The 22,553-nt window shown below is 39.4% G+C and overlaps 1 protein-coding gene across 1 annotated transcript in view; it reads left to right on the top strand.

Moving 5' to 3' along the window:
* Positions 1-22,553, top strand: part of Col28a1 (collagen type XXVIII alpha 1 chain) — a 160,377-nt gene that overhangs the window by 113,475 nt on the left and 24,349 nt on the right. The window contains exons 27-29 of the mRNA XM_026391533.2: positions 20,406-20,474; positions 21,004-21,084; positions 21,171-21,206. Of these exons, the coding sequence (XP_026247318.2) occupies positions 20,406-20,474; positions 21,004-21,084; positions 21,171-21,206 (186 nt within the window). The remainder of the gene's footprint in view (positions 1-20,405; positions 20,475-21,003; positions 21,085-21,170; positions 21,207-22,553) is intronic.

Raw genomic sequence — 22,553 nt, 5'->3', positions numbered from 1 at the left:
TACCCTGTTCCCCACATCCTCTCCAGCACTTGTTATTGTTTGACTTCCTAATGGCTGCCAATCTTACTGGAGTGAGATGGTATCTTAGGGTGGTTTTGATTTACATTTCTCTGACTGCTAGAGATGGTGAGCATTTTTTCATGTATTTGTTGATTGATTGTATGTCCTCCTCTGAGAAGTGTCTGTTCAGGTCTTTGGCCCATTTGTTGATTGGGGTATTTGTTGTCTTATTGTCTAATTTTTTGAGTTCTTTGTATACTCTGGATATTAAGGCTCTGTCTGAAGTGTGAGGAGTAAAAATTTGTTCCCATGATGTAGGCTCCCTATTTACTTCTCTTATTGTTTCTCTTGCTGTGAAAAAACTTTTTAGTTTAAGTAAGTCCCATTTGTTGATTCTTGCTGTTAACTCTTGTGCTATAGGCGTCCTGTTAAGGAATTTGGAGCCTGATCCCACAATATGTAGATCATAGCCAACTTTTTCTTCTATCATAAGCAGAGTCTCTGATTTGATATCTAGGTCCTTGATCCATTTTGAGTTAACTTTTGTGCATGGCGAGAGATAGGGATTCAGATTCATTTTGATGCAGATGGATTTCCAGTTTTCCCAGCACCATTTGTTGAAGATGCTATCCTTCCTCCATTGCATGCTTTTAGCCCCTTTATCAAATATAAGATAGTTGTAACTTTGTGGATTAGTCTCTGTATCCTCTATTCTGTACCATTGGTCCACCCACCTGTTTTGGTACCAGTACCATGCTGTTTTTGCTACTATTGCTCTGTAGTATAGTTTGAAATCTGGTATTGCTATACCACCTGATTCACACTTCCTGCTCAGAATTGCTTTTGCTATTCTGGGTCTTTTATTTCTCCATATGAATTTCATGATTGCTTTATCTATTTCTACAAGCAATGCCATTGGGATTTTGATTGGCATTGCATTAAACCTATAGAGGACTTTTGGTAATATCGCCATTTTGATGATGTTAGTTCTGCCTATCCATGAACAGGGTATATCTTTCCATCTTCTAAGATCTTCTTCTACTTCTCTTTTTAGGGTTCTGTAGTTTTCATTGTATAAATCTTTCACCTCTTTTGTTAGGTTGATTCCCAAGTATTTTATTTTTTTTGAGGATATTGTGAATGGAGTGTTTTTCCTCACTTCCGTTTCAGAGGTTTTGTCACTGATATACAGAAATGCCTTTGATTTGTGCGTGTTGATTTTATATCCTGCCACTTTGCCGAATTCATTTATTAGTTCTAGTAGTTTTTTTGTAGACCCTTTTGGGTCTTCTATGTATAGAATCATGTCATCTGCAAATAGTGATAATTTAAGTTCATCTTTTCCAATTTTTATGCCTTTAATTTCTTTCGTTTGTCTAATTGCTCTGGCCAGTGTTTCGAGAACCATATTGAATAGAAGTGGTGATAACGGGCATCCCTGTCTTGTTCCAGATCTTAGAGGGAATGCCTTCAATTTTTCTCCGTTCAGAATGATGTTAGCCTGGGGCTTAGCGTAGATAGCTTTTACAATATCAAGGTAAGTTCCTGTTATCCCTAGTTTTTCTAATGTTTTGAACATAAAGGGATGCTGTACTTTGTCGAATGCTTTTTCTGCGTCTATCGATATGATCATATGGTTCTTATCTTTAAGTCTATTGATATGGTGAATAACATTTATTGATTTCCCTATATTGAACCATCCCTGCATCCCAGGGATGAATCCTACTTGATCATAGTGCACAATTTTTTTGATGTGTCTTTGTATCCGATTCTCCAGAATTTTATTGAGGATTTTTGCATCTAGGTTCATCAGAGATATTGGTCTGTAGTTTTCTTTCTTTGAAGTGTCTTTGTCTGGTTTCGGAATCAGGGTGATGTTGGCCTCATAGAATGAATTTGGAAGAGCTCCCTCTTTTTCTATTTCCTGAAATAACTTGAAAAGTATTGGTATTAATTCTTCTTTAAAGGTTTTGTAAAACTCCGCTGTATACCCATCCGGTCCTGGGCTTTTCTTGGTTGGTAGTCTTTTGATTACTTCTTCAATTTCATCCATTGATATTGGTCTGTTCAAATCGTGTGTGTCCTCCTGACTCAGTCTGGGCAAGTCATATGTCTTAGGAAATTTATCAATGTCTTCACTATCTTCTATTTTATTGGAATATAGGTTTTCAAAATAATTTCTAATTATCTTCTATATTTCTGTGGCGTCTGTTGTGATATTGCCATTTTCATCCTTTATGTTAGTAATTTGAGTTCTCTCTCTTCTTCTCTTCGTTAGCATGGCTAAGGGTCTGTCAATCTTGTTTATTTTTTCAAAGAACCAACTTTTAGTTTTGTTAATTTTTTCAATAGTTTCTTTTGTTTCAATTTCATTGATTTCCGCTCTGATTTTAATTATTTCTTGCTTTCTGCTGCATTTACTATTGTTTTGCTCTTCCTTTTCTAGGGCTTTGAGATGAAGTGTGAGCTCATTTATTTGTTGGTTTTTCCTTTTTTTGAGGAATGACCTCCAGGCGATGAATTTCCCTCTTAAAACTGCTTTCATTGTGTCCCATAGATTCCGATATGTTGTGTCTGAATTTTCATTTATCTCTAAGAATTTTTTGTTTTCCTCCTTTATGTCTTCTGTAACTCCTTGATCATTCAGTAACATATTGTTCATTTTCCATGTGATATTGGATTTTCCCTTCCTTCTTTTATCATTAATTTCCAGTTTCAATCCATTATGATCAGATAAAATGCATGGTATAATCTCCACCCCTTTATATTTATTGAGGGTTGCCCTATGGCATAATATATGGTCTATTTTTGAGAAGGATCCATGTGCTGCTGAGAAAAAAGTATATCCATTCGATGATGGTTGGTATATTCTATATATGTCAGTTAAGTCTAGGTTATTGATTGTGGTATTGAGTTCTATAGTTTCTTTATTCAACTTTTGCTTGGAGGTTCTGTCCAATGGTGAGAGAGGTGTGTTGAAGTCACCCATAATTACTGTGTTGTGATCTATTTGATTCTTGAACTTGAGGAGAATTTGTTTTATGTATTTCTCAGCACTGTTATTTGGTGCATAAATATTGATAATTGTTATATCTTGTTGTTTAATGGTTCCTTTTAACAGTATATAATGTCCTTCCTTATCCCTTTGGATTAACTTAGTCTTGAAGTCGATTTTATTCGATATGAGGATGGCCACACCTGCTTGCTTGCGCGGACCGTGTGCGTGGTATATTTTTTCCCAACCTTTCACCTTCAGCCTGTGTATGTCTTTTCCAGTCAGGTGTGTCTCCTGGAGGCAGCATATTGTTGGATTTGGTTTTTAATCCATGTTACCAGCCTATGTCGCTTTATTGGAGTGTTTAAACCATTAATGTTTAGAGTTACTATTGATATACGGTTTGTACTTCCAGCCATGTTTGATTATTTATCTCTTTTTTTTTTTAATATTTTGTTTGTTTCTCCATGATTAGCTTTCCCCGCTCCGTCTGTCTTTACTGAGGTACTTCCCACTGTTGGCTTTGGTTATTGTTTTCCATTTCTTCCTCGTGAAGTGTTTTGCTCAAGATGCTTTGCAATGCTGGTTTTCTGGCTGCAAATTCTTTTAGTTTTTGTTTATCGTGGAAGATTTTTATTTCGTTGTCGTATCTGAAGCTTAATTTTGCTGGGTACAGAATTCTTGGTTGGCATCCGTTGTCTTTCAGTGTTTGAAATACATTGTTCCAGGATCTTCTCGCTTTCAGCTTCTGAGTTGAAAAGTCTGTTGTTAACCTTATTGGTTTACCCCTGAATGTAATTTTTCTCTTTTCTCTTGTAGCTTTTAATATTTTCTCTTTGTTCTGTATATTGGATATCTTCATAACAATGTGTCTTGGCGTTGGTCTACTGTGATTTTGTATGCTCAGTGTCCTGTATGCATCTACAATTTGTATATCTGTTTCCTTTTTTATTTCTGGAAAGTTTTCTGCAATTATTTCATCTAGTATATTACTCATTCCCCTGGTTTGAATCTCTATCCCTTCCTCTATCCCAATGACTCTTAAATTTGGTTTTTGTATATTATCACATATCTCTTGTAGGTTTCTCTCGTGATTTTTAACCAGCCTATCTGAGTTGGCTAGACTCTTTTCCAGATGATATATTTTGTCTTCGTTATCTGACGAAGTTCTGGCTTCTACTTGCTCCACTCTATTAATGATACTCTCATTTGAGTTTTTAATTTGGTTTATAATTTCCCTCATTTCTAAGATCATTGTTTGATTCTTTTTTATAGTCTCTATCTCCTGATAAAGATGCTTAACTTCTTTTTTCTGTTTATGTAATTCCTTCTCAATGTGTTCTTTCGCTGCTTGAATTTGCTGTCTCGTATCCTCTTTAAGGTTCCGTTCCATCTGTCTCAGGTGATCCATGAGTTCTTTATATGACCATTTTTCTGGTGACTCTATATCCTCCTGAATATTTAGGCTGCCCTGCATTGTTTGCACTCCTTTTCTTCCTTGCTTTTTCATGCTGTTCATATTGTTTCTTGTTCTGTTTGACTGCTGAGTTACTGTTTACTCCTATAAATTTATTTGATGCTTGGGAGGAAAGGTATTAGAAGGGATGGGAAGAAGTCACTAAAGAGAATGAGAGTAAGCAGGTAGAATTCAAGGAAGGGGGAATAAGAAAATTGAAAAGAAATGTAAAGGCAGGAGAAAAGAAGGAAAGAACAAAATAGAAAATTTAAAAGAATTTAAAAAAATAATAATAGTAGAAATGAAAAATGAAATTAAAAAAATAGAATAAAATAAAATAAGATGGATTAAAAAAAACATTTAAAAGGACAGCAAAAAAAAAAAATTATAAGTGTAGTCCTAGAGTTCGATTAACTGCTCTTCCAGTAGATGGAGCTATGCCTACTGGGCCAAGTCTCTCCTCTCAGTAGGCGGGAGTCAATCACTGTGCAGCAGTTCTTCCTCCCGGACTGGGCGAGTCTCCGCTCCTGCTGTGGGCGGGGCCTTTCCCAGAGCTGGTCAGGACGGTCGTTTGCAGCACTGGGCTGGCAGGTGGGGGGTGGTCGTCTGTAGCTCCAAACCACCAGAGGAGGTTCACAGAGGTTCACAGAGCGCCCACTCCCCGACTCACTGCAAGGTTGCAGGCAGCGGCTGCTTGGCGCCAGCCGGCGGCAGTTCACAAAGCCTCGGCGGGCGTGGGCCCTGGCAGGCAGCGCCCGTTCCTAAGTTTGCTGTAGCGTGTGGGCGGCGGCAGTTCACGGAGCCGGGTGACGGGGGCCCAGGCGGTCAATGTCTGCTCCTACCTTCGCTGTAACGTGTGGACTGCAACCACCTGGCAGCGGCCGGTGGTGGATCACGGAGCCTGGCCGGTGTGGGCCCAGGCAGGCCTCGCCCGCTCCTAAGCTTGGTGCACCGTGTGGGCCGCTCGTCTGGCAGCGGCCAGCAGCGGTTCACAGAGCCAGGCCGGTGTGGGCCCAGGCAGGCCACGCCCGCTCCTAAGATTGCTGCTACGTGTGAGCAGCGGCTGGCTGCGGTTCACAGAACCGGGTGGCGGGGGCCCAGGTGGTCAATGTCTGCTCCTACGTTCGCTGCAGCCACCCGGCAGCGGCCGGTGGTGGATCACGGAGCCGGGCCGGTGTGGGCCCAGGCAGGCCACGCCCGCTCCTAAGATTGCTGCTACAAGTGAGCAGCAGCCATTTGGCGGCGGCTGGCGGGGCTGTGCCCCTGCTCTGCGTTGCCGAGATTCAGTAGTCTGTGACAAGCAGACACCTCCAATTAAACTTACTAGTTCCCGGTAGGTCTCCTTTCAGTGGAATTTTGCTTGAAGTTTCTCAGTCTGACGCCTGTGGGTATATTAATGAGTCTCTCTGATCCCCTTACCACGGACGCATTGAATGTGCTGCCTCTTCGCCGGCGGCCATGTTGGGCTCCCAGTAAAGATGTTTTAAGAAACACTGATTTTGGTACTGCTGACGAGATGAGACTTAAAATATGATCATTAGATTTTTTGACAACATGGAAGTCATTGGTGACCTTGAAGAAAGCTATGGGTACACAAATATCCTCCTCCTATCTTCAAGGATGCAGAGAGAATATGTAAAACAGAAGTGGGAGACATTAACAATTGATTAATCTGGATGAAAGGAATCTGGGGAAAACATTAATATTATCCTTGCATACTTTTATGAGTTTGAAATTATTTTAAAAAGAAGTTTTTGAAAGGAGAGAATAGTGAGGAAGGAAGCAAAGATGGAGAGCATAAGCAACACCCTGAAAAGAGGAACATAGAAATAGAGTAATACATGGAGGAAGGTATATGATTAAAGAAGATATTTAATTTAAAGATGGGAGATATTAGAGTATGTTGTATGCTGATGGGAACAATTGAGGAAACAGGGAAAAATTGTGATTGCAAAAAGAAAGGAATTGCTAGGTGTGTCTTTGATCTTTCAAATCAGAAAAGATTTCCTCTAAGCCCCCTCCCATCCCACACAAGATTTCATTCTAAGCCTACAACATTTTTTTTTCTTGCAGTACTAGGGATTGAACCTAGGGGTGCTTTACCCCTGAGCTATATCTACAGCCCTTTTTATTTTTTATTTTGAGATAGGGTTCTGCTTAATTGCCGAGGCTGGCCTTGAACTTGGCAGTTCTCCTGCCTGGGTCTCCCAAGTAGCTGGTATTTTAGGCATGTGCCATTGCACCTGGCCATTCTACAACATTTTTAAGAATATCTGACTATTCAGAGTATGAACATCCCTGAGAATGGAAGCATTCTTCTTTTATTGTATGTTTTCCAAAGACCTTGTAGCTACTTTACAAAACTTTGTTAGTTTAAAATATGGCTATAATGAATCCTTGTATTATGTCTGCATCCCTCATATCATGTAAAGTTGTAAAATTCTCCCCTTTCCCTTCATTCCTGTACTATAGAGACGATCACTGATGCAGTTTGGTGTGTAGCTTCCATATTCTAGAGTAGCTGTGTATACATACAGATAGCACAATGTCTTTAAAAAATCATTCTATGCATAGTTTTTCCAACTTTCCTTTGCTTCCTCTTCCAGTTGACATAACTTGGATGCCCTCTTAATCAATATAGAATTGATTTGTAATAGCTATATTGTAGTACACTAAATGCTTATAATGTCATTTATCTATATATTTTTCTCCCCCTGCCAGAGATAACCTCATATTTCCTCATACTGTACTAACATTTTCACTTCTTTGTGTCTTGAAAGGCTTATTCCTTTAGCTATTGGTAGACTTCCCTCTCTTGTATGCAAATGAAATCTGCCTACCTGCAGATTTTTCTGCTGCTGCTAATTCTTTGATGTAATTTATCTTTTTCACTTTGAGTATGAGTCTAGGCTATAAAATTTTGAGAATACAGTTTCACTATCCATTTATTTTCCTCTTATATTTTCCTTTGACTCAGGGGTTTTCTTGATGTGTCCTTGAAGTAAGCATGATGCAAGAAAAACTGAGTTAACTTTGGTAATGAATGACTTTAAAGGTATGCTTTTATAGGAGACTCTGATTCTATGGATGTTTTCATAGTTTTATTTCTTGCCCTTCGATGTGCTATCCATACGTGTAATGGTAGAGGAAGACCTACAATTCATGTGTCATTAAGTAGCTTATGAAGAAAATCAAGAGTGGGTAGGAGTCGCCTCTCTGAAACTGGTCTGCATTGTCAGGAATAATTTCTGTGTTGAGTTGGAAATGAGAAAGGAAAAGAGGACATATAAATGAGTGAGGTTGAGGTTTGTTTACAGGAAGTGTTAATCATCAGGTTCTCTTATAGAAAGAATTCATAGGACTTTATAAATATTACTTCTTTAATCCCCATAGTATATCCAAAAAAGTGATGCATAAGAGGGCTAATGTTGTGAATCCTCTGCTGAAAGACATTTCCTAAAAATTAGTTGATGGTCCTTTTTGCACTAATTCCTGGTGGAAAATCATAGGTTACGGAATGCTACTGTCTTCTAGTAGCTATGATCCTTTCTGAAGATGATACAACTATGAGAGCAATGTAGAACTTGTACCTATAATTCATGACTCAAACACAAACACTTAGAAGCAAAATGCCTCCAGAATTTCTGCACAGGCAGATATGTTTTTTTTTTTAAATTGACAATAGTGATAAGTTTATGTCTAATATGCAGGCAAAAAGTGTGAGAGAGGCCAAGTGCAGTGGTGCATGCCTGTAATCCCAGTGGCTAAGGAGGCTGAGGCAGGAGGATTGTGAGTTCAATGCCAGCTCAGCAACTTAGCAAGACACTAAGAAACTCAGTGAGACCCTGTCTCTATATAAAATATAAAAAACGACTGGGGATATGGCTCAGTGGTTGAATGCCTCTGGGTTCAATCCCTGGTAACTCCCCCTGCTCCCGCCACAAAAAAAAAAAAAAAAAAAAAAAAGTGAGAGAGCCCGAAATAGATGTGTGTGAATGAGGATTAAGGTGAGATGAAGCCTACGGAGAAGCTGGCTGGGGACACAGGCAGAGCCAGATGGTGCAGGGCCGGCCTTCATGCCATGTTGCAGAGCTTCAGCAGGATCTTGTCCCCTGACAGTTCTCTGTGCAAGCTGCCTTTGCCTCTCACCCCACCAGTGTCACCTAAGGACCTGGTGGTAGACATTCGGTTCTTGGGCTCTACCTGAACCCCCAAAGCCAGTAACTCTGAGAGTGGAACTCAGAGAGTAGGATGCTTATTTTCACAAGGTCTACAAATATTTCTGATGTTCATCAAAGTTTGGGGATCACAGCTCTGATGACAGGAGCCCTAGAAAAGGTTGTTTGTTGAAAAAGAGCTCGGATATTATACAGTTCACTCCATGAAGGTAGATACTTTGATAATTTCTTAGAATTTTCTCAGAACCATGCAAGTATCACCACAACCTAATTTTAGACATTTTCATCATCCTCAAAAGAAAGCTCATGCCCCTGGCAATCACTCACATTCCTTTCTCATTTAACCCTGAGGCCTGGAAAACACTAATCTTTCTGGCACCATAGATTGGCCTATTCTAAACATTTAATACAAATGGAATCATAAAATATGTGGTCTTTTGTGTCTAGCTTCTTTTGCATAGCATAATTTAAAAAATGCATCCCTGATATATCAGAACTTCCTTTCTTTTTTAAAATTAATTTTTAAAAATTTATATATGACATCAGAATGCAATACAATTCTTATTATGCATATAGACCACAATTTTTCATATCTCTGGTTGTATACAAAGTATGTTCACACCAGTTTGTGTCTTCATACATGTACTTTGGATAATAAAGTCCATCACATTCCACCATCATTTTTAACCCCATGCCCTCTCCCTTCCCCTCCCACCCTTCTGCCCTATCTAGACAGAACTTCCTTTCTAAGGCCAAATTATATTCCATTGAATGAATATACTCCATTTTATTTATCCATTTGTCCATTGATGTATATTAGGGTTGTTTCCACTTTGGGGCTATTATAAACAGTGCTGTCTTGAACATTCATGTGCCAGTTTTTGTATGAACATATGTTTTCATTTCTTGTGGGTAAACCTGGACGGGTTTTAAGGACAGAGTGACTTGGTCAGCTGAGTGTTGGACTCTATTACAGCTTGGGAATATACTTTCTTCTCGTTTTTCTTTCTCCACACCATTTGCATGCTCAGTGCAGTAACTCAGCAATGATTCTTTGTTTGACAGAGGTATGGGGAAGAGGAGGTGGACTGTGTAGTTAGAAATATCTACCTCCCTCAGATTCTCGGGGTCTTCTGAAGTATCATTTCCTGCTTCCTCACTTTTGAAGATCTCTGGAATGGATGGATGTGAGCTGAAGAAAGACATAGATTAAAAAAAAAAACTATTGCAACAATTTAGTTCACAAGCAATGTGAGTCTAAACCTGAGCAAGTTTAAAAGAATAAGTGTGATGTTTCTGAACCATTGGTTTTAGTGACTCGTAGACTTCTTCCAACAGTCTCCAACCATATTGCAAAGGCAAGCCGATACATTGAATAGCCTTCTCTTCCTCTTAGTGTGAAATATTATTTTTCAGCATTGCTTTTTCTCCTGAAGAGAGAAAAGTCACAGAACACCACTCCCTGAAAAGCAATCTTTGGAGCCAGTTGCCTGTAAAACCCAAAACTACTCTGAACACTGCTGATGGCCTCATTTTAATGTCAGAGTGTGCACTTCTTGGCACTCAAAATATTTTGGAGCCAAATTATTTTTTCAATAATTTAATGCAGAACACTCTTGTTATGGTTTGATCTGCTAAAAGTAAGAGGGATAACAGTATTCATTTACATAAATTTAGTGGTAACAATTCAAAATTATTCTTTTATAGTTCTGGAGGCCCTAAATCCAAAATGAATCTTACTGGGCCAACATTAACACGTTGGCTCTGGGGAAGAATCCACTTCCTTGTCTTTTTCAATTTCTAGAGACACGTGACTTGTATCTCATAATGCATGTTTCCTTCTTCCATATTTGAAGTCATTATTTTATTTTTTTGATTTCTCTCTGCTGTTATCACATGGCTACCTTCTTTGCTGTCAAATCTCTTTTTCTTCCCTTTGATCCGATGTACCCAGATAATCCAGGATAATCTCCATGTGTCAGGATCTTTAAAGAAATCATGTCTGCAATGACCCTATTTTTATTTAAGATTATATTTACAGGTCCCAGGATTATGACCCAGCTATATTTGGAAGCCATTATTCAGCCTACCCCACTATTAAATCAGTATGAAGGAGGCTTTGCCCTTTCCACTGCTTCTGGGTCCATTCTTGTCTGGCATATGGCGGGGGTGGGGGGGAAGAGCAGTTTGAAAAGCATACAGCATTTCATGAAATTCTTTCATTCAGCAAATTCAGGCACAAGGATTGAATACTGCACTGAGTCCCCATTTCCTTCTGCTGAGACTGTGGCTGTGTCTGTCCTGGTCAGCATTTCCTGCTGTCTTTGCACCCTTGCAACACTGCTTTAGTGGCATATGCCCATCAGCAGAATGCTTCTTAAATAAGCCACAGTGGTTTTGTAACTTGTAAAGATCCCCTTACCTGTTTTATTCAGCTATCTCAGAGGCCAATATGACAGGAGCTATTAATAAATTGGCTTGGACTCAGCTCTACAGTCTAAGTCCAAAGAACCTTCTTCAGTTGATCCACATAATGAATGATTGGCTGGCACTTTTCCACACATTCCTATTATCTCTTTTTCACATTGATCCCTGCAAGGTTATCATGAAGTTTGCCTTGAATTAACCTGAGCAGCACCTTGACATCTACGGGGTATGCAAGGCTAATTAAGACAAGCGTTTAGGGTGCCTGGTCTCCAGGTAACTTCTACCAAAAAGAAGGTTAGCCTCTGCTTCCACTGATTCAGCACGACATGCTGTCCAAAATAGGCATCTTAGATAAAAAGGCAGAAAGATAAAATGCATTGCCTCTACTTTGGGAGTTCATGATAAGTAAAAAGAGCCGATGTGAACATCCAAGCATCTTAGGAGATGCATTCTACAAGAGAGGTTTAGGTTGATATGGGGCATTCATCAGGACTGGGGTGAGGGCAGATCAGGGAAGCCTTCTTAGAATAGTTGCAAGGTCTGGGACTCACCTACAGATTGAGTGAGGGTGTTGGGGGAGTACAGAGGTCAGGACACAAAATCATTAGCATGAGACACTGAGAGGTAAAGGAGAGCAAACATGGCTCAGTAAGATTATTGTAGTTGACAGATTTGGTTCTGAGATGTTTAGTATGTAGGAAGCTCTAGAAAGTACATAGAAGTCAGGCATGGAGTTTGGAGACAAAAATGGAATTGGGGACTAAAGGATTGGAGATTAGCCTTCTGAGATCACCACTAAAATCATAGATGTGGACAAGATTGTTAAGGATATTCAAGTAAAAGTGAAGGACTATGGCAGAGTTTGTGAGGGCACAAGGAGCACCAAGAGAGGAGGATGGAGGTCATCAAACCAACTAAGAACATAAGCTGCTAGAAATACAGGGAGAACTGGGAGACTTGTGCTATGCAGATGGCCAGCAAAGGGAGCATTCCAGATGTCCTTGTCCCTAGCACAGTCAACTGCCATTCAACCAACCCTGTCTCTTTGTATTTATCATTGGCAGTGCAAGTATATTCAAATGCTATGTAAGATATTCATGAAATTTGGCAGATTTTATAGACAGCTATTTAGACAAGAGGCCAAGACATGTTAATGTATGCAGCTGAGACCAGCTGGTAAAACCCCTCAAAACCACGACACTCTTTGCACTGTGACCTATCAATGCATTTAATTTTTGGATTTAAACTAAGAATAATTATTATGGGAACACCGGACTAAATTTTGTCAATCAGATAGAAAATCAACAGTGAACACATGTTTATGAAATAAACAGTTAGTTACCTGGCTTGATTTTGCTGAGATTGTTTGCAAATGTTCATCTGCTACTTGTTCACTCATTTTATCACCTGCTAGTAATTATAAATAGAAAAAATGGAAATAGAGACTAAAAGTTTAAGAAAAATGATGTGGAAAACTTGACTCACAAAAGTGAGAATAATTTGGATGTAACTTACATGAGCTGAGTGGAACCTAATTTGGGTATTTATATTTTTTACTCTCTTGGTATCAGTGGCCTGTAAATATTTACAATTACCTATTTCTTCCTAGATAAGCCTGCTATCTCAGGTGGTCTGTTTTCATTAAAGCGAGTTTCAGATAGAATTCTATTCTAAGTTTAACTCCTTATTAGCAAATGGGCCCCCAAAACAACACACTGAAAGGTTCCAATTCCATGTCTTCTTCAGCATTTTTATAAGCACTACATAAATAATCACTCTGAGGCAAATGCAACCCTATTCTCAGGTCCAGATCAAGTCAGATCAGATGAAGAGTTTCTTCATTGTGGAATGAAGGCATGAGGCACCTGTACTGAAGGGAGTTTTGAAATTGTGGTGCTTTACCAAAAGTATATGGCCTATGGACTCACCTAACTCTTGGGCCCCATTCATTCAGGGGCAAGTGACCTGCACATTTCTAGCCACCACCTATCTTGAACACCCCATATTTCACCAAAGATGAATGGCTTCTTTATGTCTCTGGAACAATAGATAGCAATATTTGAAGTATGCTTCTTGGAAGTATGGACTACTGATTATGGTACAGTCATGCTTTGCTTAAGGACAGGAAAATGTTCTGAGAAATGCGTCACCAGGCAATTTCATCATTGCACAAATATCACAGAGTATAGTTATGTAAACCTAGATGGTACAGGTCAGTTACTTGATATGGCTTCTTGATGCAATCAAGCAGTGCAGTAAACATGAGATGTATGAGGCTCCTCCTTGTGCATATGTTTTACGGTAAGGATGTTATGCACACACACGTAGGAGTATGTTCTAACAATGATAAAAACTATAGTATAGTAAGTACACAAATTAGCACCTAGTCATTTATTATCATTATTGAGTTATGTACTGTACAGAATTGTATTGCTATACTTTTAGATGACTGGCAGCACAGTAGGTGTGTTTTTGGCAGCATCACCACAAATGTGTACAAAATGCATTGTGCTGTGACATTATTGGAATATGATGATGGCAATAATTAATGGTAGCTTTTCAGCTCCATTATAATTTTATGAGACTACTGTTGTATACATGGTCTGTTGAACAAAATGACATTATGCAGCACATGACTATATTTTAAGTTTAAACTCAGCACTCCTGGAGTACAAATGACATTAATCTGCACATATAAATATTAATCTTGTCTAGGAGAAGTATATTAAATTATAGGCAACAAAACAGTGATCTTACTTTTTTGCATGAATGGGACAAAAGCAATTGTGATAGGCTGAATAATGACTCCCAAATATCCATGTCCTCGTTCCTGGAATTTGTGTATATCACCTTACACTGCAGAAGAAATTCTGAGGTGGGGAGATTATCCTGGATTATGTGGGTGGACCCTAATAATTACAATTAAGAAGAAAGCAGAGGAAAATAGACTACAGAAGAGGTGAGGTGGTGGTGGGAACAGACGGGGTGCAGGAAGATGGAGAGAAGTGGAAGACTGTGGACAGGTACTAGAAGATGGGAAAAAAAATCAAGGAAACAGATTATCTCTTCAGAGTCACTAGGGGAACCTGGCCCTGTCAACAACTTGACTTTAGCTCAGTGGAACTGGTTTCAGACTTCTGACTTGCAGAAGTATAAGAGAAAAGATTGGTGGTGTTATAAACCACTAAATTTCTGGTAATTCGTTATGGTAGCCATAGAAAATGGATACAGCATTATCTTGGTCCAGCTCATGGAAGTTTCCATGGGAGCTGTTTAGAAAACCCTTGTTATGAGGCTGACTGTTTTCCAGGTTTCAACAGAGGCTCTGAAGAAAGAAATACAAATCACCAGGGTTTTAAACTGTTTCTACGAACAGACTCAATATCAGTGTTTCAATCTGTAAAGAGTAAATGCTTTTCTTGTCTCTCACCAGACACAATGGAACTAGATCACCATTTGAACGACAATCAAATATATTGAAGCCATGTTTTTGTTCTGTTAAGCCCACTGGGACTGTATTTTGGCCAGGTACCACATGCATCAGAGCTGCAGTCCAGCAAATGCTCCTCTGATAACATGTAACTCACTCATTCAGTCTACTCCCAGCCAAATGGGCTGCTGTATCGAATAAACATTAGCCTGTCGTAGTTCCCATTAGAGAATGTTAATGTATGAAAATGGGACATTAAGGAGAAGAGTTAAATTCCTCAAAGGAAAAGGATTTTAACAAATTAGAAGCTATTGATTATCAGGTTAAAGAAGGGGAAACTGCCCAGGTTCTACTATACTCTGTTCCAAAAGGAAAAATCAGTGGACCTTTTGTTTTGTTTTGGAGGGACTGTCGGCTTACAGGCTTACAGTTTGGAGAGAGAATTACTGTTGAAAATATTGTTATGAAATCAGATATAATCCAGGGTGCTACGGAAGAATTGCAAAAGCCTAGCTTTTCTCGTTTATATGTTTGTTCCCAGGATTATTACAAAAATTAAATAGGAACATAAACTCAGTCCTCTGCACATAGGGATACAATAAATGTTTCTAGTTGCAACAGGAGATGATTATGATCAGAATTTCTGGGATAAGGAGATAATGCCAAAGTTTGGTTGTTCTAGGAGTCTGTGGATAAGTGCTTCTGATCGACCTGCATGATTTTATGTACTAGAAAGGCCACAGAGAAAGTCCATTTTCCTTCTCAAGTGAACTGGCTATTACTAAAAAGGAGAAAGCAATCCCTTTCAATACAAAGTAGTTCCTGGATTCCACGTTAAACACCAGATGACTATTCAGACAGGTCACTGTTCTTTCTTTCTAACTTTTCCATGTCCCCACTAGGTCAACCAGCATCTTAGTTCAACATTGATTGTGCTATTCTAGCTGCAGAGGCTTTCACTCCCCATCTTCAAAATGTATAACTCTTTTTTTTTTCCTTATTAGCAATACAGTCAGCACCATCAGAAAGGAGGAAAGGCAAACTAGAGAAGAAGCTGAGGAAAGAATTGAGGTTTTTAAAAAGTTTGGTAAATGTGAGGGCCACTACAAAGTAATAGGGATAGGTTTGAGCTTTTAAGAGGTTATATGATTGCATCTTAGCAAAGAATATTCCTTACAAATGCAAAATGCCCCCCCCCTCAGTGCTTCTACAGCTAGCCCTCTCAGCCTAGAGTGCCCTGGTTAACCTGTAGCTGTTTAGCTAGAAGTGCTGTTTGTTTTCAGTATGTAACCAGGTCTTGGCAGTTTCTCAGACAGGACTGCAGCCCTTGACAGGAGGAACTTGAATTCCATTTGAACCGGAAATACTGGACTTTAGACATTTTTTTTTTAGACATTTTTTTAAATTACTGATTTTAACCCTTTTTCTTTGAGCAAGTTATAGAAAATGATAAGAAAACAGCTCAACAGTAAAATTGAAAGTTATAAAGTTTGTTGATAAAAGTGTTGTCACTACATTGAGCCTGGGTTTTGGTTAAAATTCCAGTTGAGTCTGTTTTCTCTCTCCTTCCACATTTCAGTCCAAGACAAAGGGCCTGTGCTGAAATCTTAGAATAACTTGTTTCTTATCTTACTTAATAAAGGGCACCTTCATACCCTTTGGTAAAAATGAAGTATGTATCTCTTTAGATATAAGTATTGCTGTGTTATAAATATCTCTATTATCATCTATGGGATGACAGAGGAAACTTGGGAGATGTGACTCAAACAGGAAGGGAAAATGGCTGTTGAAGGCTCCCTTGTTGCCTTGCAGCCTAAGTATCTACTTCTCTGTTAGCATTGCCCTTATGCCTAGGCAGGCAAAGGTCAGTCTGGTGGTGGTAGATAACCAGTGCTGGGCTGATGAACTGGCCATGTTCAGGCAGGACAATGCCATCTCTGGTTCAAGTGGTTGAACTAAAGTCCAGCTTCAGTTCAATCCTGGGGAAATACAAAGGTTCTTGATGATGATAGAAGCCTCCTGTATATAAAGAACTGGAGTCACCTCAGGAAATCCACACCAGGGCTTTGTTTTAGGTCTTTTGGTATTCTTTTGGCCTGTGGGTACCCAAAACTTTGGGTAGACAAAATACTTGTATACTTATATTTTTTAGCTGCTGCCGCGATGATAGCTGATGCCTGTGTGCACTCATTTAATACATTCATTTACCTTTATACTCATTCATTTTATATGCTATTTTAACCTTAAATGTTATTTGAAGTAATTCACAGTTACAGAAAAGTTATATAGTACGAAGAATTCCCGTATCCCCTTTACCAGACTCCATAAAAGTTAACATCACCACATTTGCTTTATCAAAGTATGTGTGTGTACCCACATTCCTGTTCTATTTCTCTAACTTTTGAGAGTAAGTTCCAGCTACAGTGTCTTTTTTACCCAAACTGCAGTCTTTTTGCTGCAAACACATTCTCTTACATCGCACAGTGGGGTGATAAATAGCAATTATTATTGATATAATACTATCAAATCTAGAGGCATTATTTACATTTTCCCAAGTATTTCATTGATTCTTTTTTCCTTAAAAAATTATTATTTAGTAAAAAATGATTTATTTAAAGTAACTTTCACCCTCTTTTAAGTGTGTGGTTCTATGAGTTCCAGCAAATCTGTAGAGGCCTCCAACGTTCTTGGCTAAGCCTGACTTTATGACTCTCCCCAAGCAGTGGAGCTGCTCTACAGGTCGGGGCCAGGATTCATTCCCACAGATTGACTCTGTTTCCGGCCCCCAGTGGGCATGGGTCATCCTCTGTGCCCTCAAGATAACAATGTTTGCTGCCTTTCCCTGGAGTTTTAGGACTTTTGTCTCACAGGGAGTGTCGTACCCTGCCCTGGGTGGTATAGTCTGAACATAAAATCCATGTTGAAATGCTCTCAGGCACTAGGGGGCCTCGGGAGGTAATTAAGAGGTTTGCCTTGGCCCTTCCACCACGTGAGGACACTGCAGAAAGCACGGTCTGTGAACCAGGAAACAGGCCCTCACAAGACAATGAATCCTTTAACGCCTTGATCTGGGGTTTCCCAGCCCCAGAACTATAAGAAATAGATTGCTGTTGTTTATAAGCAACCTATTTCCATGGTATATTGCTATAGCAGCACAGACAGGCCAAGACACTAGAGATTCCTACTTCCCTTTGCCTGCACCAGAAGAGAACTTCTTCAGACTCTTATTGCCCCCAGGTTTCTTATGAGCACTGGTAAGGTCCCCAGAGAAGAAGAGCCTGTGATGGGTGTCATTTCCCCTTGTGCCTCCAGCCCTCCTATCCTCTCCTGGTAGCCTGTATTGGCCTTTAGCAATTTATTAACAATTTTAGTCAAATCCTCCTTTCCAATCCTGGGCTCTCCCCCAGGTATTGAGTGGTCAGGTTCTGCCTCTCTGTGGACGATTCCTTCTTCCTTATATGTGGAGTTGGCCGGTTTCCCTGAAACCACAGCTCTATGACAGATTCAAAAAAAGCTGTGACTCCACAGGTTGTAAGTCATTGTAAGAACAAGGGCAGGATTGACTTTTTACTTTTCTATATTCTGAGCAGAAGCCAGACATCCCCTTGACATTCTTTGATTATCTATGAATTTTATTTTTTTAATTACTACATCTTATAGAACATTTAGAAAAAAAACACTACTGTTTCCTGACATCAGTAATAATAAAAAAAAAATCATTGAAGCATTCAGGTAGTTGAGCATTACAATTAGAAACTTCTTTCCTGGAGATTAAGCAATCATCTGAAAACAAAACTATCACATTGTTAACAGGACAGATTTAAGAGTCAACAAAGTGGTACAGTGATTAAGCAGCTAGGTTTAAAGTTTGCACTTAATCATACCTTCTGAAAGGTTCTCTCCTGCAGTTGCTTTGACTCACGCTAAAAACATTGTTTATCTTTTCCCTGAGACTTATAAAGGGAAAAAAACTCTGATTCTATAGTGTTCACCTCTGCCAAGCTAAGATATGGACTTACGTGGTAAGAGGCTTTTAGCCCAGTAATCTACTCTGAAAGTTATAGGAAGCCTTCAAGTATTTTGAAGGGAAACTAGTAATTTAAAGTGAGGGAAAATGCCTTCACTATAAGGAAATCCAGGTGCCTGGAATGACTACAGTGCTAGCAATTATATAGAAAATGTTTATATGTGAAGTATCCCAAAATAAATTCCTGAACATAGAAGGATCCAAACATGATAACTGGCTCTCTGAGGTTTACCCCTCAGGGTGTGGTGAGGAAGCCACAATAGCTTTTAACTTTGTTAGGAAATTGTGTCATTTCTTAAAAGCAGCTAGTTAGTCACCGACTTTTATTGGTTGTCTTTTGTGTTAGCTGTTGTGGAGATCTGAGATGTTGTCAAAGAATAATTATTCTGAATAATTGTTGAAAGGTGGACTCCCTTTGTCTAAATATAGATGTCCCAGTGATAAGTCACCACTGCAGCTGGGTCCCACAGTGATTTGCACTCTGGCTGTCCTTTGGGGTTGGGACAGAGCCAACCATTCGTTTCTTTTTAGTGTTCTCCCGTGAACTTTTAATTCCCTCATACCTGGCCAGAAACCCTCCTGGATCTCTGATCTCAATTCTCCCAGTTCTGATCCCGGTGTCTGAGACTCCCTGACAAGCCAAAGCTACCTTCCACAAATAGCTCATTCATCTCATAAAAATCTGAGAAAACAAACCTCCACCAAAGTGTTTTTTACTGGAACATCTTCCTTAAGAGAATACTTCCTTCTCATATTTTTTTCTCCTTTCCATTTACTTAGAGCAGAGCACAGTAGAATTCTAGGCATGCAACTCCTCAGGGTGCTTCAGGCCACTTTAAGCTCTGGCCTTCTGGTCTGTATGGAGACAGACCTTCTGCCTCCTCCTCCAGATGAGGCTGCAGATTCATTCCTGCTGGAGCATGGCTTTCAGTGTGTGTAGTGAGGGTGATCTGTTTCCTGTACAATCCTGCCTGTTTGTCTTCCTGATACCTACCTGTGGGAGGAGTGCCTTCTCTGAAAAAGAGAACAGATTTTTCTCCTTTTCCTTGAATCTTCAGCTTCACATCCAAGTGTTGGTTTAATATTTAGGGTATATGTAACTGATATCAGTCCCTATCCAGGTTCAGGGCCTCTTAAAACCTCCGGATTCCCTGATGAGAAAAGAGGTTTCTCTCTTGACTCTAAATTGAATAGAGACCAATAATCTTTACCTGTCCACTTCAACCAACTAAGCAATTAATAAAGAAAGCACTCCTTCTTCAAGCATGAGTATCCTTAGCTGAGCCCAGGATTTGTACAATACTGCATGAACTTTCCTGGTGGGTTCACTATCTTATAGCACTGGGCTTGGCTCAAGGGATACCAAGGTGCAGTGCCCTTCAGGGAGTAAGTTCTGAGTAGTCTGACCATGGTAGGAAACTTGTTTTAAGTCCTCTTATGTTGAATTGAGGAGGCAAGAGTGTAACACCACACTTGCAATCCATTTAGAAACACAACATGTCAGAGGATTAAAAAAAAACAAAACCTTAGAGTCTAGTTGTGAAAATCTGCTGTTAGATGTTAGGGCTGGGCTCATGAAGAACTGAGTATTTCAGTTCAACTTCAGAAAGTATTGTGTTCATTTTATTTTGTACTATTCTGTATATTTGTTTTGATGTAAAGGTTTCCTCCTAGGGAAGTGTACAATTGTGCAAAGGTATGTAAAAATACTCATTGAAGCACTATTTTTAATATAGAAATATTAGAAATTAATGTTCATCCATAGGATAATGGATAAATTATAGTCCTGTTATTTAATGGGATACTATACAGCAGAGAAAGTCAACAAAGTCCAAATATTCTGAGTCATCCTGGACAATTAATAGAAACATTCTTTCTTACATCCTGTATAGGGAGAACAAGGACCTCAAGGTTTCCCAGGACCAAAGGGCACCAGGGGCCAAGGCCTCCCAGGTCAGAAGGTAAGTATTTCAGGATATTAGAGAAATGCTGTGGCTTGAGCTCTCAATAGCTTAACTTTGACTTTAAATGAGCTCTCACGTATGCATCACACTTCATCCTAACACTCTCAGATGTCCATGTGGAATTGAAACCTTGTGCATAGCCCTTTCTACTTATAAATGTGCTCATTTTAAAAAATCTTGCCTTCATTCTTAAAAGCCAGACAATGAAGGGATAAATCCTTACAACACACCTACAGGAGATAAGAGATAACTCAGGAATCTGGACAATTATGCAATAGCCTTCCCTGAAGTTGTGGAGTTGATCACATGGTCCCTCCATATCTCTGGTTCATTATAAATTGGATAACTATGGTTGAGGGAGTGTAAACAAATTGCTCTCAATTTTTTTTTCATATTATATATTTGTATCAACAAGAGCTCCAGGTCTTGAAGAGATACCAGTTGCAAATAAACCAAGTTGCAGAGGTTTTGCTATTTGACTTTAATGCTTATACTTTAAACTTCTCTTTTTATCATATTTTTAAAGGGTGAGCATGGAGAACAGGGTGATGTGGGAAAGAAAGGTGAAAAGGGTGAACTTGGAGACCCAGGATCTCCAGGAAAACAGGCAAGATGCGATTTAAAAAGTTGTGACTTTATACTCATGTCTGGGTTCCAACTATATTGACTGTTAACTCTTCTTGCACTATGTAGGGATTACAAGGACCAAAAGGAGATGCAGGACTTACAGTGAGTATCTGCTCTAGTGGGTAATTGAGGGTTTTGTGCTTGCAAAATTATTGCATTCATGTTTTAGCTTTAGAATTATGAATTCTTTGGATGCAGGATTCTAGTTGGTATTTAAATGATGGTTACTGCTACCAGCCCAGTGTTGAATTAGATGCATGAGGTAATTGCATTCGACCGTGGAGGAGAAATTACACCAGGCAGCCTTGGCTAACTTGTGGTGGAGGTGTGACCAGTCTCCTCACACCCCCTGGTAGAAATGATCACACTGCTATTATTGGCAACAAGGAAGTGAGCTGTTTACAAGAAACTGAATGTCCAAATGATTTCTTATTTTATCTGATCCTTCTCATTTCAGAATGGGGGCTCTTTTTCCTGTACTGGTTTCTTTAAGAAGTGTTCCAAGGAAAACAGCAACACAAAATCAGGATTATGCTTATGTATTGATTTACCTTTCAACAAATATTTGTTAAGCAGCCACATTTTCCTGCTCGTTTCCACACACCATTAAAAACAGAGAAAAAAAAAAAAAACCTGACTCTTTAGACACACATGGATGGGAAGGTTCTAGAGTTTCTGTAGCTAATCCTAATTCTTCCTTTCTGATTCATTCTTGTCTGATCGGAAGATACTACATCTCCTGGAGTAGAAGAGGAAAAGGGACCTTTTCTTTTTGTTGACTTTTCTCTAGGTCATGGTCTGGAGATGCTGATGTTCTGTGCCAGGAAAATCCAAGTGTGAGGGTGTGGGAGTTCAGGTGCTGACAACAAGAGCAGAGAGGCACACATGGAACCTCTTTTCCTATGACCCCAAAAATGCCTACAGTGGATGAAGCAGCTATATATATAGTAATTTCCTCCCCACAAAACAAGCAGCAGGGGAAAGTGTACATAAATAACCAGTGGGACTTCACCATATTATCCCAGCATGAGGAATTGGACTTCATCCATGTAATCTTCATCCATTTATTTGCTCATTTATTTCTTTCTTTCACTGGTATTTTAGGGGAGTGTAGTGAGTCAGGCTCTGAGATAGAGAGGTACTAGGGAAATAGTAGAGAATAAGAGTCTGTCTCCCTGTCCTCAAAGAGCTGACAGCCCCGTGGGAACAAAGACATAAGGTTGTTTATCCACAATGTGATGAATGCCATGACAGAAATAGTTAGGAGAGTCCAGAGCGGACAGTGATGTGTGATATTGATACCACTGGTTCCCGGTGACGATGAGTTCTGTTTCCCAGAGGTGAAGATTAAGCACCAGAGAAATGCCGAGGTAAGCGTAGAAAGCAAGTTTAAAGAATAAAACAGACTTCTCCCAGGAAGAAGGGGGCCATAGCTGGTATCCAAAGAAG

The sequence above is a fragment of the Urocitellus parryii genome, chromosome 3 (genome assembly GCF_045843805.1).
Source record: "Urocitellus parryii isolate mUroPar1 chromosome 3, mUroPar1.hap1, whole genome shotgun sequence".
Classification (NCBI taxonomy): domain Eukaryota; kingdom Metazoa; phylum Chordata; class Mammalia; order Rodentia; family Sciuridae; genus Urocitellus; species Urocitellus parryii.
The sequence above is the reverse complement of the archived record's forward strand: the minus strand, read 5'-3'. Positions and strand labels throughout refer to the sequence as shown.